This window comes from Capricornis sumatraensis, chromosome 9 (genome assembly GCF_032405125.1).
Source record: "Capricornis sumatraensis isolate serow.1 chromosome 9, serow.2, whole genome shotgun sequence".
In the NCBI taxonomy this organism is placed as follows: domain Eukaryota; kingdom Metazoa; phylum Chordata; class Mammalia; order Artiodactyla; family Bovidae; genus Capricornis; species Capricornis sumatraensis.
The window spans coordinates 94,530,797-94,552,031 of record NC_091077.1 but is presented as its reverse complement, the minus strand read 5'-3'; the positions used below and the strand labels follow the sequence as shown (position 1 = coordinate 94,552,031).

Sequence of the window (21,235 nt, the reverse complement as noted above, 5' to 3'; positions counted from 1 at the left end):
AGAACCTTTTTCATATAAGGAAATTTCAACACGCTTTATAATATTGGTGGAAAGAAAACAGACACTTCAGTTCTCGCTGTGGCTGAGGCTTTATTCACCATTATCTAGCAAATACATATGGAGTGACTGCTTTTTGCTACATACTATTCAAGATGCTGGCAATACCTGGAACAAACCAGACAAAAGCCCATGGCCGTCTAAGGATTGGAAGGCCTAGCCAAGGGAGAAAGACAATGAGCAAAATTAAGTAGTACAGGTACTAAGTACTTTAGACAAACATGGGGCCAGGGTCAGGAGGTCAGGAGTACAGGGGTTACAATTTTAAATAGAGATGTAACCTTGAGCAAGTCACTTAGCTTCTCTTTGCTCCAAATCCGTAAGATGAAGCCATTCAACTAAATCATCTCCAAGGCCCTGCCAGCAGGTCGCTTTAAGGACCAAGAGTTGTCATAAGCAGTGGTATTGCTGGGTCATGAACATCTCACTGAGCATTTGCAGTTACCCTAGTAGAAAAGGCTGATAAAAGTTAGAGAATTGCTGCCAAATAAAAGCTTATGTAAACCTAAATAATTTATAATACCCACAACAGAACAAAGCGTTTATATTAAATAAATGGGGCGAAAAAACACCTTGCTGGTTCTATTTTTAATCTAGTGTGTTCCTCAGTCCAGTCCAGTGAAGAAACCTCTGCAGCAAAAGTATCAGTGGCTTTTAAGCAGAGACTAGCATGCCCGTATGAGAAATTTGCAGCAGTACACGTACTGCGCTTCTGCCCTTAAAACCTTTTGTAAAACGGAGGTCTGTGACTCGATGTTGAAATGACCTTTCAGACAGTGTTCCAGTGCCACATGCCTGAACTTGTGTCTCAGAGTAATTAGAAGCTTTGACTTACACATCTTGGTATACAGTGTTTATGTTAATTATAAATGTCTGAAAGTTTCCTGAAACTTTGTCTTCATAGCTTTTTATCAAAGACAGCCTGGAGTTTGGGAGGAGGGTTGTGGATTGTGGTCCTAAGCCTTTGATTTTCAGCCTGTCTCATATTTGGAATGAAAATTAAAATCTACTTTTCAACTTGCCCAGATCACGGTAGTATATTTTTATATTCTTCATTATGAATAAGAAACTGCTTGGAATCATAGTCTTTGATACTTTTAAAATAACATTTCACTCTTAAGGTATTAGCTAAAAATTTCAAGTAGACCATGGGTCCCTAAAGTTCTAAAAGTATTCCCACTGACTTGTAGGAAAAGCTCAAAATAATATCATTAAAATTGAGAAGTTCCTATCATACAAAGGGATGCTCTTCCAAAATTGTTTCTAAATCAGACCTTGGAATTTCTTTTCCCATGGTGATTATCCCTGTCTTCAAAAGCCTATCCTAGGCCCAACAATAACAGTCATTTTCATCTCCTCCTAGTCATAGTCCATAACCCAAAGGCCAGTTTATAAGAAAATGCTTCATAATCATTCTGGAAGAAAAGACAGACTCCTACTTCACTATCTAGATAAGCTATGGAGTAGGTTCCTGTATATTAGAGAGAGAAGTAATGAGTATCCCCAAGTTCCTCTGAAGTCTAGTCTCTGAAATGGCCCTGGATCAGACAAGGACTCCGGTCCCATTTTAGCTGTGGCCCTCAGCAGTCCCACGGGTTCTGGTCCACTCTGAGGCCCCCAGAGCTTAATTCTGATGTGCCCCCCTCTGTCACCCCTCCTGCCTGCTCTAGTTGCCATACGCAACCTGTCTTTCCATTGAGCCTTTGCCCAAGAAGCCAAACTGTTAGGCACATTTACCAGTATAAAGTAAGTACTCCTATCATTAAATAAATAAGTACATTTACCAGTATAAAATAAGTACTCTTTGTACATAGATTTCATTCCTAATACATCCAGATATTGATGCACATAAAATGTATATCTGATTTGTACAATCTCCTTCAGGAAATAAGATATACTAAATCTACAGACTGTACAGTGTAGACTTCTGAAATTTTAAAGATAAGAAAATTGCATGGTTGACATCTTGCTCTCAGATATTTTATAAGAAAAGCCTGAGATTAGGTCAGGCTGTACCATCTTGCCATGCCTTTGGAGAAGAGCATAGCAACCCCCTCCCGTGGGTTCTCCAGATTGCCTGGAGAATCCCATGGACAGAGGAGCCTGGCGGACTACAGTTCATGGGGTCACACAGAGTTGGACTCAACTGAACCACTTAGCACGCACGTACCATCTGCATTGCTCCTGCTCTGAAAACCACCAAGAAAAAGTGATGTAGAAACTCAGTTGTCGAAACTCTGTGGCAGCTCATCATTCCTTAACCTCCAACTCCACCCCAGCTCCTCAGCTGGAGAAAAATACCATGATATGCACCCAGGATGCCCCTCAGAAACATGATCTGCCCTGACACCTGCCCCTGCCCCCGAGTGCACCCTGCTCCCGCACACACCCCAGGGTGGGGCAGCAGGGAGCTTTGAGAAGTCCTGCTGTCACTCTCCATGATACTACCTCCTTTTTTTTTCTTTAATGGGTACTTTGATTTCTTGAAAGATACCATTTTCCCCTCTTTAATTCTTCATTATCAAAAGCAATGAAGTCAGAGTTCTCTTCTCTTCTAAGAGACTAACCTACATCCATCTCTGAGCCATAACTTCTCAGTGTCAGCCTTACTAACGTATTAGAGACTGCGTGATTCATTGTTATGGGGGCTGTCCCGCGCACTGTGACGTGTTGGGCAATGTCCCTGGCATCCAAGAGATGCCAGCAGCAACCTCCCACACCCGCTGTCACCTGGAGGGGGCGAAACTGCCCCCTGGCGAAAACTGCTCTCCTGAGCCCTGAGGCTGACAAGCTTCCAAACACTTTAATGGGTTCATAGCGTAGGTTGTGTATTTTTTTAACTTTGTTTCTTTTTAACCTGATTCTTTCCTATCGTGTTCATTGTCATATTTTTTAAATGACTATAGCTTTTTTTTTTTCCTATTTGATATTCTTTTAAAGAATAAGAAAGCTTTCTTTGTCCACCATCAGGCCAGACCTTAATGCTTTGAGTGGTGTGCACAGCAATTAATTCATTCAAGGTATTTCTGTTATTAAACCCTTCAAGTTTACACAAAGACTTTCTGTGTATATGTGTGCTTAAAAATGAAAAAAAAATGTATAGAAGGATAATTTTTCACCTTAAGAAGTATAAATGTTACTTAATAATCACAGTTAAGATGATAGGAAAAGCCATGTTGTGTTTAGTAGATGTCTGAACTTAAGGACTCCAGTAATTAAAAGTTTTCAGTGAAAGAATACTGAACATTTATAGAATTTGAGTACAAACTCTAATCACTTCTGCAAAATAGAAAAAAACTGTATGATTCTACTTTTTAAAAATGCAGTTTAGAATCTCCCAAAAGGAACAGTCTTCCATACTCTGATGGGTAAAGTACTTATGCAGTCCCAGACCTGAACCCTGTAAGAAGACCTTAGGCCTAAACTGAAGCCAGAACCTGGCCTGAAAATCAGTTGGCCACTGCTGTGGAAAATCTCCCCAAGCAGGTTCTCCAGAGCTGCAGGGAGGGTTGAGGGGGAAGGTGAGTGGAGGTTAAGTGAGTCATGGCTGAGGAAGGGATGTCATTCAAGCATTCATACCTTCATTCTCTGTCCACCTGCTGCTGTCCTAGACCTTAAGGAGGACATACACATAGCAGCCAGTTAGCTCTGAGTCTTACTCTTCCCTTGATGGAAAGGAAAGATTTGGGGGAGAAGAAAGAGAATTAGAAAATACTTTCTCCCTCCTTGCATGTCTACTAAATTGCCAAGCATACATATTTGGAGGCTGGAGAGCAGGATTTTACATTCTTTGCAACAAAACCCATTCATTATCACCATCTGACACCATGGTGGCCCCTGTATACCCAAGGGAAGAAAGGTCTTGGGAGCTGGGAAGAGTGGTACAGTTGAAAGACAGAAATCTCCAGTTCATGTATTCACAGGTATTTATTAAGCCCCCACTATGTGCCAGGAAAACACGCCTGGTACAGGGCCTCAGTAATCGAGAGCAATCCTGTCCCTTTGCTTCTGGGGCCGCTCAGCTAGGAAAGGAGCCAAGCCTTGAGCCAAGAGCATGGAAGACATCCTCCTGTTCCATAGTGTTGCCTAGGGCTCGGCCTTGGGGGCCTGCAGAGTCACCTCTGTGGGCTGCTGACACGAGGAGGAGGAGGAAGAGGGAGAAACACCCACCTGTGTTGTGCTGTGAATGTAATTACGATATTCACCTTATGCTGCTAGTTACTCTTCAAAAGTGGTACTCTATGAAGTAAGAATCAAGATGAAATGTGTATGTAATAAGACAGGAAAGGATTGGGGCACAGACTCTGTCTCAGAGACCATCTAAATATCTAGAAGCTATTTAGCAGGGGGTCATGAAGCCACAGGCAGAACCTGTGTGTCTCAGAAGAGGAAGAACTTTTCAGCAAGTTCACTGATAACTCTTCCATGTGAGATGTAAGCAATTTCTACTTTGAAAAGAAGAGGGTTCCTCTTATAGACTAATTACTGAGCCGGCATAATTACTGACACTTTAGAGCAGAAAATTGAAATCAGAGTGTGGTAAGTTATAGACATGCTTGTCAGATTCCTTGAATGATTCAGTAATTTAAATGGTATAAGTGTAAGTGCTCAAGAGGGTTTGGGTAAAAAATGAATGTCATTTGAGAAACAGTAAAGTCAGTCATCAGATCATTCTATAGCACATTTATAATTTGAGGTGTTTCTCTCTCTTTGTCCCCCTTTTAGCTTGTCAAAATCCCTAAAAATGATCCCCTCAACGAAGTGCATACCTTTAACTTCTATTTGTCAAATGTGGGTAAAGACAACCCTCAGGGCAGCTTTGACTGCATCCAGCAAACTTTCTCCAGGTAAGTGTGTTTCAAGGTATGCTGAAGGGAAAGTAATGTTTCTTTGAGGGTTTTTTTTTTTTTCTTAAATTAAAGAATAAAACACATAATAGTCATTCCTTAAATATTTATTGGCTTGAATTGCAGAGCTCACTTATTTATTTGAGAAATAGTGAGCACATACTATGTGCTAGAAATTATATTTGTCACTGTGGGATGCAATCACAAAAAATTTAAGATTCTTGCCCTCGAGGAATTTTTAAAGTATAGATTTTTTACCTATAGAAGATGGTTTATTTTACTTTAATTAAAGACAAGTTTCAGGGGTTTTTAAGCTCTTAATCACTGAATATATGTAAGAGTACTTTATTGTTACAGGGGTCCCCCACCTCCAGACCACGACTGGCTACCTCTGGTCAGATCAGCCAGTGGCATTAGATTAGAAATAAAATGCACAATAAATGTAATGTGCTTGAATCATCACAAAGCCATCCCCACCCCCACTCCCAACCCCCACCGCCGATCTGTGGGAAAACTGTCTTTCACAGAACTGGTCCCTGGTGCCACGAAGGTTAGAGACCACTGTGGTAGTGACCTCAAGACTCACGCTCATGGATAAAGGAGGAAAATGCACATGTCTTATATATGCCCTCCTCCTTCCCTGTGCAAGGCATGTTGGAAGATAGATTTTTAGAAATCTTTATTCTGCAGCAGAATGGAAACTAGAAATTAACCCCAGGAGAGCAGTCCCTTCTGATTTTAAGGGGGAAATGGAAGGAGGAAGACAAGAACACACTCCCATAGCCCAGGGTGCCCGTGGAACTCTTATCTGCTTAGGTCCTCTGTAAACAATAAGCTGCTTGTTTCACTCTTCTTTGCTGTGGTTGTTTCTGACTAAAGAATGGGCCCCTTGAGTAGGGGGAGTTTGTTCTGCTATGGATAAAGACAAGGCCTTAGAGCCCCCAGCCCGGCAAGAAACACTGACATTGGCCCAAAGTTCCCCAGGGCTGTCCCTCCCTGTTTCTTCCCTTAGCACTTGAAGCCGTGAGCACTCACTGTGTGGGGGAGAGAGCTGTGTTCCCAGTGAGCTCAGGAGGCAGAGATACAAAAAAGACGCCGCCCTGAAAGCACTCTGAGTTTCCCTCCCATTTAAGGCGACTAAATAACTTTTTGCTTTATCTTAACCTGCCGTTTTCCATGAGTAGATGTTAATTTTGCTTTCTAAAAATTGCCTTCCCCCAAACTTACACTTTTTGGTATAAGTTGCATGTGTTCCAGGTTATATAGACTTTTCCACACTGTTTACTGTGGTAGCCACCGGCTACATGTGGCTGTTTACATTTCAGATGACAACAGTGAAGTAAAAGTTAGTCCTTCACTCATACTAACCACATATTACAGGCTAAATAACCACATGGCTAATGGCTCTCGTGGTAGACAGCACATATACAGAACATTTGAAATTGCAGAAAGGTCTGTGGGACAGCATTGTGTTAGATTATAGCATCCCCAAGTAAAAGGGTCCTTGGTGACTGTACTTCCACCCTGTCACTTCACAGGTGACTTATCCATGTTACATAGCTGGTTAGTTAGTGACTGGACTGAATGAGAACTGAGTTCTCCTAACTCCCACCCCGGCGTTCTTTACAGACCACAGGGCACACCAATTTCTAATTGTGCCATCACCTATAATACTTGTCTTCAGTGAATTGTTTTTTTCTAGAGAACATTTCAACATCAAATTGAACTCTGTCCAAAATTAGGATTTTACTAAGGAACTTAATTCCCTCTTCAAAACCAGGCCTGTCATCATAGGTAATATGGTTTCTCCCTAACCTCATAAATACCCTGTGTGTTTATTTCTACCTTGTTTGTTTGGAGAAGGATTTAAGGCCACTTTACAAAAGTATCCATGATGGGCCAAACAGAAAAGAAACCATTACTGTGAGAAAACTGTCACAACTCCATTAGTATGATCCAAGTGTGGTAAGAATGTACATTGAAATTTGCCATTATAAAAGCAGAAGCGCTCAAACTTTCAGTTCACAACCTGGCAAGAATGCCTCTGTATAATCTGGCAGCACTTTCTGTGTTTAATTTGATTTTGGTTTTCCGTGTATCTTGTCTCTACAGCTGTGCAAGTTCTTCAAGGGCAGTTCTCTTACACCATTTCCCAGTCTTGAAAGGGTTGGCTGACTGCACAAACAGCTGTTCCAAGAATCCATATTAACTAGTCTCTTTCTTACCTTTCATTTAAAATCTCCTTGGGCCTCACTTTTCTTATATGTAAGATGCAAGAACTCTCACAGTCAAAAATTACCTTTGAAAAATTTCTTGACTCTACCCATTGAGAGTCCTAGTGAAAATATATAATACAGCTCTATAAGCAGTGCATATTCAAGTGTAGAAAACAGCAAGCTTGGCTGAGAAAGACTATAGGAACATCTGAACACACGTGTCACAGTATTTCAACTTTAAGGCAACTAAGTTCAGAAGGGATGAGCAGAGCATGTGGGGAATGTCTTCTTGCCTGCAGTGTTGACAGCCCTATTCTGTTTTCCTGTAAACATCTGTTTCTTAACCTTGGATGATGTAAACTGTCATTTCCTCATGACTGGCAATAGGTTGAGCTTATTCTCACTATGGACATTACTTAGTAATTAATAAGGGGAGATGCTGAAATTGAAGCTTCCTGCCACCAGCGCTTCATACTGCAGTCTTTTCTCTGTTGCAGTCTTTTCTTCCTACTCGTCCTCCCTCTTCTCCCCACTTCCTTCCCCTCCTTTCATTGATTTTTCAGCTCAAGTCGGCCTCATTAAAAAAGAAAATAAAAACCCAAACCCACCTTCCTTGCACTCACTTCTGGGCCCAAAGTCTAGTTGGGTTCCCACCATTCCACTGGATTATGCTCCCCAAAGCGAGCCTTCACCTCCTTGCCCATAAACCCAGCGGCTGCTTACTGACTATTCTGAACTTGTTGCCAGCATTTCACCCTGTGGACCACCCTGATTCTTCAAGCTTTTTATTCCCATGACTTGACACACTGCTCTTCTGCTGCCCCTCCACCTCTCTGGCTGTACCTCTGCAGTCTCTCGTGGTCTTCTTTTCATCTTCCTATTGCTTATTTTAAATATTAGTGTTATTCACTGTCCATTCCCTCCTGAGACTGCTCCTTATTTCTTCAAAATCACCATGTCGAGCACTGAACTCATTTTCTCTCTCTCCCAGCCATAGTATTCCAGTAACCCCCAGTAGCCTGGGCACACTCTTGAACACCCCTGCTCCACCCGCCCCCCCCGCCCCAATGGCTAGTCACTGACCAGATCCCGTCAATGCTGCTTCCTCCCGGTCTCTGAAATCCATTTACTGTTCTGCATTCACACTGCCCTTACCCTGGCTCAAGCCATCACTTCTTGGCTGTAATCCGTCAGTAGCCTCCTGACTGGTCTCCAGCTTTCACAAGAGTGCCCCCTTCCTTTCAATCTGTTCTTATCCTGATCGACTTTTCTACAGTATAAATGAGATGTTTTCTCTCTCTTGTTTTCAGTCTCTGTTATTCTTGGGATAAAGTCCAAAATCCATACTGTGACCTCCAAAGCCCTGTGTCATGTACTTCTTGCACCTTTTTCAGTCTCGTCTCATTAATTATCCTTGCGACCTCTCTGGTCAAACTACAAACCTGCTCCTAGCTCCCCCAGGAGAGGTGGCACACGTTGGTTATCCCTCCAGAACGCTCTGTCCTCCACCTCTCTCTAGTCATCCCTCTAGATCACCTTGGGCACCACTTCCTCTAGGAAGCCTTTGCCTGTGCCCTAGTCCACATGAAGTACCTTCCTGCAGGTCCCTGCCCCCTGTCATTTGTCACTCTGAATCATAATTCCCAGTGTGTTCATCCTTGTCACTCATTAGAGAGCTCCTCCAAGGAGGGACCACTTCTGTCAGTCTTTGTCACAGCCTGTATACCTCACACACTGCCTAGCGTGCAGTCTCTGCCCAATAAATATTCATGAGATGAATGAACTGATTTTTTAAAAATTTTACAAAAATTTTGTCAATCCTTACTTTGTAGCATCATAACAAAGCTACTTCCAGTTAAGTTTAGGAATAGAATATCAGGGCTATAGTGACATTTTCATTACTTCTATATTCTAGTCTAAGGCAATAGTAATTTCTTCGTAAAATACTAGCATAACTGTTACCATGATCCCCTAATACAGCATGATACTTTGAATACAGAACTGTCTTCCTGGCCAGCATTAGTATTTGTGATTGTTTAACCAAAAGGTTTCTTTTTTTTTAAATACTTCTGCAAAAATCTCTTGTCTAGTATTTTTTTCATATATGCTATCTCAACAGATTATCTTATAGACATTTAACAATGTAAAAAATAAATGTAAATATAAAGTTACAAATGTTTAGGGTATTTTGGTAAATAGTAACAAACTATGATATTTGTCAGTATTTTTGCCTAAAATTAATCTTATTAAAAATAAAAGGGATTATTATGGTGGATCTGTTTCAGCTAGTCAGTGCTAAAGCATACACATTATGGTTCCATTAAAAGTAAGCTTTTAACATTTCTCACATCAGTAGTAGATAATTTTTTAAAAAATGAAAGTAGAACTTCAGTGCCCATTAGGACCCTGATCTTCACTCCAAATACTGTTTGGTTTCATTTTTTTCCCAAAAAATTTCATAGATTTAGTCTCTGAGAGTTCATTTCACCCACTCTATCCAGAAAAAAAAAAAAAAATGTGATATGAAATGAAGAAAAGAAACTTAAAAGTTTTAAAATAAGCTTTACATTTTAAAATGATTAATATTAGTTATTTTGAATTTTAAAGTTATTATTAAAGCTGCTGATTGTAGGATTATACAATTCCTGCTTGCCTTTATTGTGCAAAATGTGGGACATCTCTAACAAGCCACCATCTTACCTGACAGCTCTGGAGCCTCCCAGCTCAATTGCCTGGGATTTATACAAGATAAAATTACAGTGTGTGCAACAAATGACTCGTATCAGATGACACGAGAAAGAATGACCCAGGCAGAGGAGGAATCCCGCAACCGAAGCACAAAAGTTATCAAACCCGGTGGACCATATGTAGGTTGGTATAGATATATTTCTCCTTCTTGCTGATCGATTGGAATAATTCAAGATCACTATAGGTAAATATTGGTAATATTAACTTAATGAAAACACAGAAATTAGTACTGAGAATGTTTTGAAAAACATGGTCAAAAGTCATTTGTCCTCTTCATACTGCTGATGGAATAGATGGAAGTTTTACTTCTTTTATAAATCCCAAATCTTCTATTGGCCATTTATTATTACTTTACAATACTAGGGATCTGGTCAAGTTACTTTATTATGTAAGATTGTGATAGTGGGACTGCTGTGTTTGTCACTGGATGATGTAATTTCAGTGGTGGACAGTATGGTTCTTATTTTGCACTTGTGTGGAGTTATTTTTTTTTATAGTAAATTCTATTAGTAGAAGTTACGAGTTTTCTACTAGAGTCAAAGGATCTTTGCACAAGGGATTTTTATTACAAAAGTATAAAATGTGTTTATAGCCAAGCATTAGTTAGTATAATGCTTCTTTGGTACCTCAATTGTGATATCATCTCAATTATGAGTCCTCATCTCTTCATTAATTAAGAGACTGCCCCACTCCCTTCATTTTTATCATTTGCTCACTCAAGTATCCCTCAGATCAAAGGGAAGACCAGACCAGCCAGATGAGTCTTTCCTTTACGAGCCTATTAACAATAGTAATAGAATTACCCAGAGTGAGGATAAGCTCTACGAGGCCATGACTAGTTTAATAACACAAGTCACTGGATAGTAAATGATGAAAGGATGTTAGTTTGAAAACATAAATGCTCACAAAAAGTCTCTTGAATAACCAAATCCCTTAATCAACATCTTTCTACAGTTTGGTATAATTCTACTTCTGTATTTGCCCATTGCTGCCCCAGTTATAATGCATTCAGCTTTGAGAAGCTCCACTAGTATCCTTAATAAGTATTTCTTTGGAACGGAGCCAGTGCTCCTGGGACTTGGTCCTTAGCTTAGATACATTTAGTTTGGTTTAACAACAATTCATGGCTTCCCCAGGTATCTGTACCCACGGGGCCCAGTTCCCTGCCCAGTAAGTTACAAGCAATGAGATTTTTCATCTTCTCTTTCCTACCTGATAAGGTAACAACTTCCAACCTCCTTTCTTCTCACAAGTAACCTAATTGACTTTAGTAAGCCAAATCTCAAATTGTTTCTAAAATGTACAAGATCTGCACTTAAATCAAGCTATGAATTTACTGTCCCTGTTGCTCTGAGAGTGTTTTCTAACTCTGTCCAACACTACCAGTTTATAAAACGTGAGGTAAACTGGTATGTTTGACAAAGGAATAGAAGACTCAAGCCATCAAAATGGTTATTTTTTCTTCCCAGTATAACCAGTCGAAAACCTCCACCTTGATTTACTCTAACGCTTGAAAACTGGCAGTGATCACTGTACTTTTCCAGGGAAAGATCCTTGGGTGTACCCTGTGTTCATGTGTTTTTGTTTGTTTTGTAGGGTTGGTACAGTTCATTCACAGCTTACACAACAGACTTTTCAACACCCAGAATCACACAGACCTAGTTGCCCTAATGGATGGGACTTTTGAAACGTGCAGGGTTTCTTACTGGCACTACCAATAATGTATATACATTTTTTAGAGTGACCACATAGAATTTGAGGTGATCTAAACTTCTGAACCGGATTACATCTTTGCCCTGTGAAGACGAGGCCACGTGTGCTCCCCCGGCGGCCATTGCTGGCAGCCCAGTGCTCTTAGCCTTCTCCTCGGCGCCCTGGGCTACACCGCCACAGCTCAGTGCTCCCTGGCCTTCAGTCTTGTCATTAACCTCCTCAGCCCTTTACTCTCTAGGTCAAATAGCCCCAGCTCCTTTTAACTTCTCTTAATATGGCCCGCATCCCAACCCTTTAATTATTCTTATTGCTCTCCTCTGGACTGCCTCCAGTTCTGCACCTCAGAACTCAAAACTGCACACGCTACCCTTAAGAAAAGACTGGTCAAAAAAAAAAAAGAACTGATCAGTTTTATGTACAGTAGAGCAAAAGACTCCAGCTTGGCTATACTGTATTTGTTTTTTTTTTTTTTACTCTTCTTTATTATGGCGTGTTTTCATCTTTTTCTTTTAATCCTGTCAGTACTAGGCCCTTACATTGTGTCTTTCCTTCCAGGCAGCTCAGTTTGTATCCTCCTGCTTTTTCCAGTATCTCAAAACTGACTCACTGCGCTCTTTAAAATGCTTGTCCGTCACCCTTCAGTACTAACATTACTCAGCACTTAACGAGTGCTTCTGATGCACAAGGGACTGGTTAGCACTGTACACGTAGTTAGTCATCTAAAGTTGACAATCACCCTATGAGGTGGGTAATCATTGCCTCTCCATTTCACATATGAAGCTGTTGGTATCAGCAAATAGAAAAAACCAGGAGTTTGGCCTCATTAACAAGTTGCGGTTTTTTTCATAAGACAATAGGAGGTACCTCTTTAGTTCATAATTGAATTTGTCTTATGAGATGATAACAGAAGTTGACCTCTGCCAGCTTAGAAGCCCCTGTAGAACAAGGTTTCTTTTAATAGTGTCAGCCGGGTAGAAGACAAATAGAAATAACGCTGGCGTCACTGTGGGTTGTGATGGCATCGTGCCAGGCCTCTGACACTTGAATTAGGACACAAGCCCAGCTTCAGGGAAGGAAGGCTGAGTACCTAGGGTTCAGCTGGCCTAGGCAACCAGGAACGTGAGCTTCTACGACCCTCCAGTGGGCTGCAGAGAAAAAAGAAAAGCCTATTTGCCTGGAAAGGAACAGGAGAAGAAGGAAAGGAACAGGAGATTAACCTAGAAAATATGGTTATCATTTTGTCGGTAATATGTCCAGTTGTAGTCATGCCATTTATATCAGTGATCAGCACTGTTGTGTTATGATCCATCCCCTTTGTTTAAAACAAAACACTTATCACCTCTAGTTTACCAGGATCTTATGTCTGCTCACTGACTCCTATCTAAATTCTGGAAATTTATTGAATCATAAATTTTTAAGTATGCTAGTTATTTAGGTATATTAAATAACCCAACCAATGTAATTTCTAAGATCCTTTTTCCAGTCTTTCCAACTTCTGCCCCCATCCTCCTTGTTTTTGATAGTACCTATTTGAGTGACTTTGGACACAATCATTCAACATGGAGACCTTAATTTTCTCAGATACTAAATGAAGGGTTTTGAACTTAGGTTAGCATCTAAGGTCCTTTGTTGTTCCAGCATTCTGTAACTGAGGTTTATGTATGTTTTAATAGTAAACCTTTTGAAGAAGTGATCCCAAATGCTAAGTAGTGGAAATGGTTTCCACTGCAGTAGATTATGTATTTAACCATGACAGTGTCACACCACTGTCGAGGTCCTGCCAGTGTTTTTATTAAAGCCTCAGGTCAGTGTTGCCAGGGTTTCTGGTTAGGTTCCACAGAAAAGAAAAACAACTGCAGAAGACAGCTGTTGTCCCATGGTCTGCTTTAACACCTTCCTTTCAGATTGTTTACTCAGAGTCATTAAAGGGATAAGTCCTATCACCAGCGTATTAAATGGAGAAGCTGGAAGTGGACTCCTTGTTAGGAAACAAAACAGTTCAGATTTAGTCCCAGATTACCCAACTCTGTCGGACCTGCTGCTGCTGTTTATATAAGGAGCCCAGGGAACTGATTAGCAGTTGGGTCTGGGAAGAGAATTAGGTTCTCCCACAGGCTTTATTAAAAGGACTTTTCTGAGGCAAATGTAAGAAAATAAAAATAAAGCCTTTCTTCTGCCCACTTTGAACCTGACATTTTCCTGCTCTATTTTACTTTATTTTTTTTTCTTTTTTAACTTTGGCATCTCAATTCTGTAACTGCTTACATACAGTACTGATGTTTTTTCATCTGTAGCCTGTCTTCCCTTAAATCAAAGGCCTCCTTCCTGGTTGAATTGGCAAAAATTGATGGGGAGGCGGGGAGCCAGTGACTTCTGTGTCAAACCCCGTGGCCCAGTGTGGCTCCATTCTTTCATCATTTGAAAGAAATGGGTTACCCTGCGACTGGCTGTTTCAATGAGGTAAAGGTGAAGTGAGTTTCTGCGGGCAGGAGACTCACAGACTGATGATAGTCAAGCATTCCATCCCAGCTGAGACTCCAAGGCAGTCGTGTCCCTAACCAGATCCTAATTTCTTGCCAGACATCATACTTAGACCCCTCTTAAGGTCAGAGTGAGCCTGCCTTATTTGGCTGCCCTCTGGGGAGCCACGTCAGGGAGGGTGGGGTAAACTCAGGAGACCTTGGGGGGCTCTCCTGAGACCGGGGACCAGAGGTTGGTCATACCTACAGAAGAGTCGGGCAGCCTGCAACACAGTGATAGTCCTGTTTTTGGTTTTAATTTTATTTACCTTCTTTGCTGGCCTGAATTCATTCTAAATCACCAGTCATGGTAGTGTGAGTTAGCTAAAAACCATCCTCTGCCCCTCCCCCTCCCCAGAGAGTGTGGGAAAGGGATCCACAGTCAGCTTGGTTTGGGGAAGTGGAAGTTAAGCAGATTTCACGGGGGAGGGGAGTGTGGAATTTATATCATTTCCTAAACTTTCGTGACCTTTATTCTTTCTTTCCACAAATTCCTATTAAAATTTCAAGGAATAGTGCTATTTGCTAACACTGTTGCAACTGAGAAGTGGTGAGTTGGAAAGTTTGCAGTTGCCATATTAGAAATTTCAAGGTGTCTTCAAACTTGGGCAGCCTGGTAATGTGGGAAAACAGGACAAGCCACCTTGATTCTGCCATCAGCTTGTTCTCTTGCTATCATTCACTTTGATACTCTGCTGATCAGTTCACTTTGTGAGCCATCAAAATCTGATTGATAAAGCAGCCATAGCTTTGTTTACAGGAAGCTGGCAGCCCAACATGAATCAAGAATAGACATTGGGCATTTGTTCGTAAAACCTTTCCAATAAAAGAAGCACAAGTAGGAAACCTTGGGTGTTAATCACAGAAACTTGCAAATACTAAATGAGCACTTTACTCTTTGAGATTATCCCATTGAAACTCTACTTTTCTCATCTGTGAAATGGGACCGATGCCTACCTCATCAGGTTAACTGTGAGACTATATTATATATGTAAAGTTCTTAGCACAGTGCCCCACCCTCATCCCATAATTGGTGCAAGATAAATGTTAGTTCCCTGCACATCTGACACTGATCTAACTATCTCTGAAGAAAAATACAGAAACCAGGTCTAAATCCACCTCCAAAACCCTAATTGTACCTTAATTTAATAGCTTCTCTTATCCCTGGGCAGTGACCCTTTAATGTGGGTTCCTTTGTTGGTCAGTATTTTGATCTGATATTTACAATTGGTTATGTCCAGACTGTAAAGAAATGTAAGAGCCAGTGAGATCATTCTTTTTCCTTTAGGTAGGATTACATCAAATAAACAGCCCCTCTGGCCAGGCCTTGAGGACCCAGCAGGGACAGGACTGCTTTTCAGTAAAGTTCCTGCGCCACAACGCTGCTTTCACCCAAGGTCACACAGAAGAGACCACTCCTGCTTCTCCATAGTTTCTAATTGCTAGGATTGTCCCCAGTGCAGTTGCTCCACACTGGCTGACATTACCGGTTCTTCCTTCTCTTTAACCCAAGGGCAGAGAGTTGGAGGCTTTTGTAATGAACTCTGAGATTTCACCTTAGAAATCATAAAGTGAGGGTCAGCCCAGGTTCATTCTCATTTCTGTTTCTTCTGCAAGGAATGGTCACCAGGTGTTGTCAGTGACCAACCATGTCCTGATGGCTTCACCCACACGGAGAATCCACATAGCCCACAGTATTTTCTAGAAGCAGCCGCTTGCCAAACACTTGTCACTGTCAAGTTTAAGCAAACAGTGGGTTGATTGTGTGCATGGCACTGGCCTGTGCAGAACTGGGGTGAGGGCCTCCCCTTACCGCTCCACTCCTCTAACTCACCTGGGTCGTCTCAGCACCACAGAGAAGGGATCCGATTGTCTGGCCTGCTGAGACTGTGTTGTTGGTTGGTTGGTTTTGTTTGTTTTTTGACTCAGAGTTTATTGTGCTCTGTTGAAAAGCAGTATGACTCGTGAGTACCCTGGTGAAGGTTGACCCCAAATTATGACTGCCTCTTCTCTTCGTGGCTTCTTAATCTGAAATTAAGCTAATGACTGAGCTCAGCTGAGAGTATGTCGTTAGTGAGACAAACATATTTTCCACATTTAGCATGTTCGTTGTATTCATGCCTGTCAAAGAAACGACATACAATAGGTAGGTTTAAGTTCCGTAAGTAGCACAAGTGAGCATGGAAATTATTTCCACCTAACATCAAATGCCTACAGCCTTAAAATGTCCAGTGTGTTGCTGTGTAGCTAAGTGGCCAAAATGCTTCTATAAGTTTTATCTATTCCAATAAATGAGTCTATCAGAAAATTCCAAATCTATATTTTAGGCCATTTATTCAGAATGCTTTCAGTTTGCATATCTTTCTATAAAACAAAAGCTGAAATATGAGGTCTTTATTCCTTCCAGAAATGAAAAGATGCCTAAATCAGAGTCATGGAAATTGAGATGCTCATGATGTTACTGCCTGCAAGTGTGTTAACAATGTCGCTTCTGCTGGACTTTAGGGAAAAGAGTGCAAATTCGGAAAGCTCCTCAAGCTGTTTCAGATACAGTGCCTGAAAGGAAAAGGTCAACCCCCATGAACCCTGCAAATACGATTCGCAAGACGCACAGCAGCAACAGTGTCTCTCAGCGGCCGTATCGGGACAGGGTGATTCACTTGCTGGCACTGAAGGCCTATAAGAAGCCTGAGCTGCTGGCCCGACTGCAGAAAGACGGTGTCAATCAGAAAGACAAGAACTCCCTTGGAGCAGTTCTGCAGCAGGTGAGGAGAGCTGGAGAGAGTTCTGTCTGCCCACCGTCTTGTTCGGGAGTTCATTGAAGAAGGCTTGTTATCATTATTATTGAGTTAGAGAAATTTCAGGATCATTTTGATCAATGGTAGATGAACATTAGCTTAAATTCATCTTGGTTTAAACATTTAATGAAAAACTAACTGAAATGTGGACAGCTACACTAGGTTTTATAAGTTAGAGGCTTCTGAATGATTGAAAAAAAGTTTCAAGTCATTATCTTCATTTGGATTAAACAAATTTTGCTTGAAATTCCATTAAAAAAAATTAAGTTTTTGCTGTCTGCTTTTAGTACTGAATGTACTAAACTATTGCATACTTTTTACTGGTTTATATAGATGAAGTTATAAGTGTATTTTATTGGTCTTTGGTTGGTATAAGCTAGAATATTTTTACTTACTAAATAATTGTGAATGTCTTACCCTGCACGCTCTTTCTGTGTATAATACTCGGCCTTTTTCTACCATTGGATATGCTGAAATCAGTCACCTATCTTCATTAAAGGATATGAATGTGTTAAGTATCAGCTCTGATCAGTTACCATAAGATAACAAGCTTACATATAAATGTAGGTCATTACTTTTGTTAAAGTCAACAGTTCTTCAGGCTGTAACTTCCTGTATTTTTCAGAATGACTTTGGGTCATAAATGTTGGTTAGCATTCAAATCCACTGTAAATCACATCTGCTTTCTTTTTTTCTAAAGCAGTAACATTTTCAAAGTTCTTAAATTTCATCTTTAAAAAATAAAATACACCCTCAGGTTTCCATCTATTATTCAAGGAATAACACTTTTTTAGTCTATTTTTCATCTATTTTCTCTTATATTCATGTCATGATACTAAATATCATGAAAGAGTAAAATCATAATCTTCAGTTCTGGGTTAACCAGTCCCCAAGATATCTTGAGCAATCTCAACGATCTTATTAAGTCATTTGAGTACTTTTTGAAAACACTTAATTTAAATCCATCTGTCACATAGCAATTTTAAGAGCTCAAGAGACAGGATGAAAGAATGAATGAGGATGAAGGTATAGTTATGTGCATTCAGTTTTTTATTTAGAGAAGAAGGGAGGTTCAGGTTATAAGTCACCAAATAATTCATGGCTGAACTTTCAGAAAGGTTGTAAATTGCCTCCTAGGTTAGAGGATGAGAAGGCAAAAAGGTGGCAGAGGCAGTTCACCCAGAGGCTGCTACTGATGTGCGTCAGTGGGCATGTGATGGTGTATTTGTATATAATTTTTAAATGTAGGTGTGCTTACTTCCTGAGCAAGTGAGACATGGGTGCCATTACTGCTGACTACCTGATAGAAGCTAGAGCATAGTCTAGGGCTGCAGCATAGTCCTAGCTGCAGATTAGAATCCCTTAGGGAGCTTTTTTTAAAATGCCAGTTCCTGGACTTTGCCCCAGAACAACAAAATGGAGCAACTGAATGGATCCTGAGCCACTGACTGAGGTGGGGAGCAAAGGAAAAGGAACGCCTGTGTGCAGGGCGGTCAGGAGTCCTGTCTACACGCCCTCTCTTTGGAAGATGTCTGTTAGACATACCCAAATGGAGACAGATATTCAGTAGGTAGTTACATGTAAGGGTCTGGGCCAGAGGGCAACTGAAGCTGGAGTTATAAATTAGGAGCTAGCAGATTGTAAATTGTAAAATGATTGTATTTATTCCACTTTGAGAAATCTGGTTGTATCTCATTTTAATTTATTTTTAAATTTTAAGAGAAGCCTATTGTTTTCTACTGTATATCAACATTGTTAGTATTCAGCTGAGCTGTGAGAAAAGCATAAAATATCTATTCTAATTTATAGTACTTTTAAAAGACATGGAAAGAAGTAAAGTTCTTAAAAAAGACCATTCCAGTAGGAAAATAAAAGACTACCTCTCTGCCAGCCTTGGAAATGACTCTTGGTTCAGCCCCTGAATCCATACATTTATGTTGTTAATGGAGCCTGGGCCTGGACGCACAAGGAATTGTAGTTAGAGGATAAGAAAAGATTACACTTGCAAATAAACTGGCTGACTAATAACAGTAATTTGGGGGTGGTTTTGGTTTCTGTTTCCATTTATTGGTTTGGGGGAATTTCAAGGATTTTGAAAAAGTGGTTCTTCAGGAGTACTGGCAGCTATAAGGAGCAAGCTTAGCAAGCCAAGAAGATGACACACAAGATCATCAGAACTGGTTCAGGATGGGGAACACGTGTACACCTGTGGAGGATTAATGTTGATGTATGGCAAAACCAATACAATATTGTAAAGTAATTAGCCTCCAATTAAAAGAAATAAATTTAAAATTTAAAAAAAAATCATCAGAACTGATACTATTTATGAAGATAATTTCTGTTGATTACTGAAGGGAAGTTTTGTAAACCAGCATATAGGCACTGTTTGATTTCTACTTAACACAAGTGGTCAAGGACTTGTATGGTGACTCAAAAGTAATGGAGTTAATGTTGTGTAGTTGCTAAGTCCTAAGTCTTTTGCAACCCCACAGACTAGCCTGCCAGGCTCCTCTGACTATGGGATTTCCAGGCAAGAATTCTGGAGTGGGTTGCCATTTCCTTCTCCAGGGAATTTTTCCAACCTAGGGATGGAACAGCATCTCCTGCATTGGCAGGTGGATTCTTTACCACTGAGCCACCTGGAAAGCCCTGATGGAGTTATAGCCAGAAATAAATAATGAAGTTGTTAAGAAAACTGTCTTAGATTCCTTTGACTAGGAAAAAAAAAATATTAAAAAAAAGCCTTCCTCCACTTTTTGCATAATGGTATAATTACTATTTAACATACAGCAGCCATCCAGGAAAAAAAAAAATTTAAATATGCATATAAAGTTTTATTTAATTCCCCAAGTGAAGTCAAACAGTATTTATTGAGATCTGGCGTATGCAAAGCTAGCAGTCCCTTTGGAGCCATTTGGTATAGTTATTTTCGGTATAAATCCAAAAGATTGCCTGTTTTAGGCTAGGAAATCGCAAAAAGATCCAATGTTCTGTTTTCACACCATGTTCCAGGTAGCCAATCTGAATCCTAAGGACCTCTCATACACCTTAAAGGATTATGTTTTTAAAGAGCTTCAAAGAGACTGGCCTGGATACAATGAAATAGACAGACGGTCATTAGAGTCAGTACTCTCAAGGTAAGTTTTTTTTTTTTTTCCTGCCTTTAAAAATGATGTAAATAAGTAATTATTTTAGTCATTGTTAGTTTAGGGTTGAGATGGAAAAAAAGAAGCAAGGGCAGGCTTTCTCTCATGAACATTTGAAAACTGTCTCCCTAACTGGGGCATGTGTGTGCTTTACAGAAAATTAAACCCATCTCAGAATGCTGCCAGCACCAGCCGCTCAGAATCTCCTGTATGTTCTAGTAGAGACCCTGCATCTTCTCCTCAGGTATTGCATAAGCTTATATAATCATAGCCCTGAAATGGACTTTAGGTACCATTTTTTTCAGGTTGTCCGATTTGCACGTAAGAGAAATGAGACCCAGAAAAAGCTATGTAGCCTCCCTACCCAAAGTCACATAGCAAGTTGTGACTAGCTCAGACAGAGCTCACTCTAGAATTCAGATCCCAGCTCCCAACCCAGAACTCTTTGCTGCTACATGGCACTGTTTGTCATTAAGGTACTTAACGTCTACCTTGCTCTGCGGTTCTTTAAGTTTTCATTTTGTTGAGATTGTCTACTTTTCCATTTAATCACTAACTAGACGACAATATTTATTCAGCCCTATATCAAGTCTTAGATTATAGAGAAAATTGAATATATAAGCAAATAAAAAGTTCTGCCGTTTCCATATATGTTTTCTCAAAGCACTTTTTGACTAGATCCCAATCAGACTATTCCAGTTAGACTCCATTCCAGCTTAGAGTTTCCCCCAAAAGATTCAGTTGGAAGAAGGTGTGGAGATCCTGAGCAGCATAAGAGTTCAAGCCCACGTGCTTCTCAGACCGCCTCGAACGCTCTCAGGTCTCTGGGACTAGCGGTGAGACCGACCTGTCTCTTCCAGTGCTGTAGACAGAGGGCTCCTGTCCCTGAGCCCCCTTCCTGAGGCTTAGGGAGATGGGACAGAAGTGGGGATCAACTCACTGACTTCCCTTTTTATTTTAAATACTGTTATTGTTGTTCCTGGATTAGGATGATATTAGCATGTTTGTTTTTTTTTTTTTTAATATTTTGAAACAGAAATTCCATATTATTTTTATGGACCAGTTGTTAAGACTTATCTTCTAATCCAGTGAAGAGATATATTTAAGAGGGGCAGGGAGGAAGTGGATAGTGTTTCAGCAATGATAGAGATTTATAGAGAAACTATTTTGAAAGTGCTGGTTGTTCCCATC

General features: G+C 40.5%; 1 protein-coding gene across 1 annotated transcript in view; it reads left to right on the top strand.

The window, feature by feature from the left end:
- The window catches only part of ELL2 (elongation factor for RNA polymerase II 2), a 74,058-nt gene that overhangs the window by 39,667 nt on the left and 13,156 nt on the right, over positions 1 to 21,235 (top strand). The window contains exons 3-7 of the mRNA XM_068979704.1: positions 4,783 to 4,904; positions 9,828 to 9,991; positions 16,606 to 16,865; positions 19,911 to 20,035; positions 20,201 to 20,288. Of these exons, the coding sequence (XP_068835805.1) occupies positions 4,783 to 4,904; positions 9,828 to 9,991; positions 16,606 to 16,865; positions 19,911 to 20,035; positions 20,201 to 20,288 (759 nt within the window). The remainder of the gene's footprint in view (positions 1 to 4,782; positions 4,905 to 9,827; positions 9,992 to 16,605; positions 16,866 to 19,910; positions 20,036 to 20,200; positions 20,289 to 21,235) is intronic.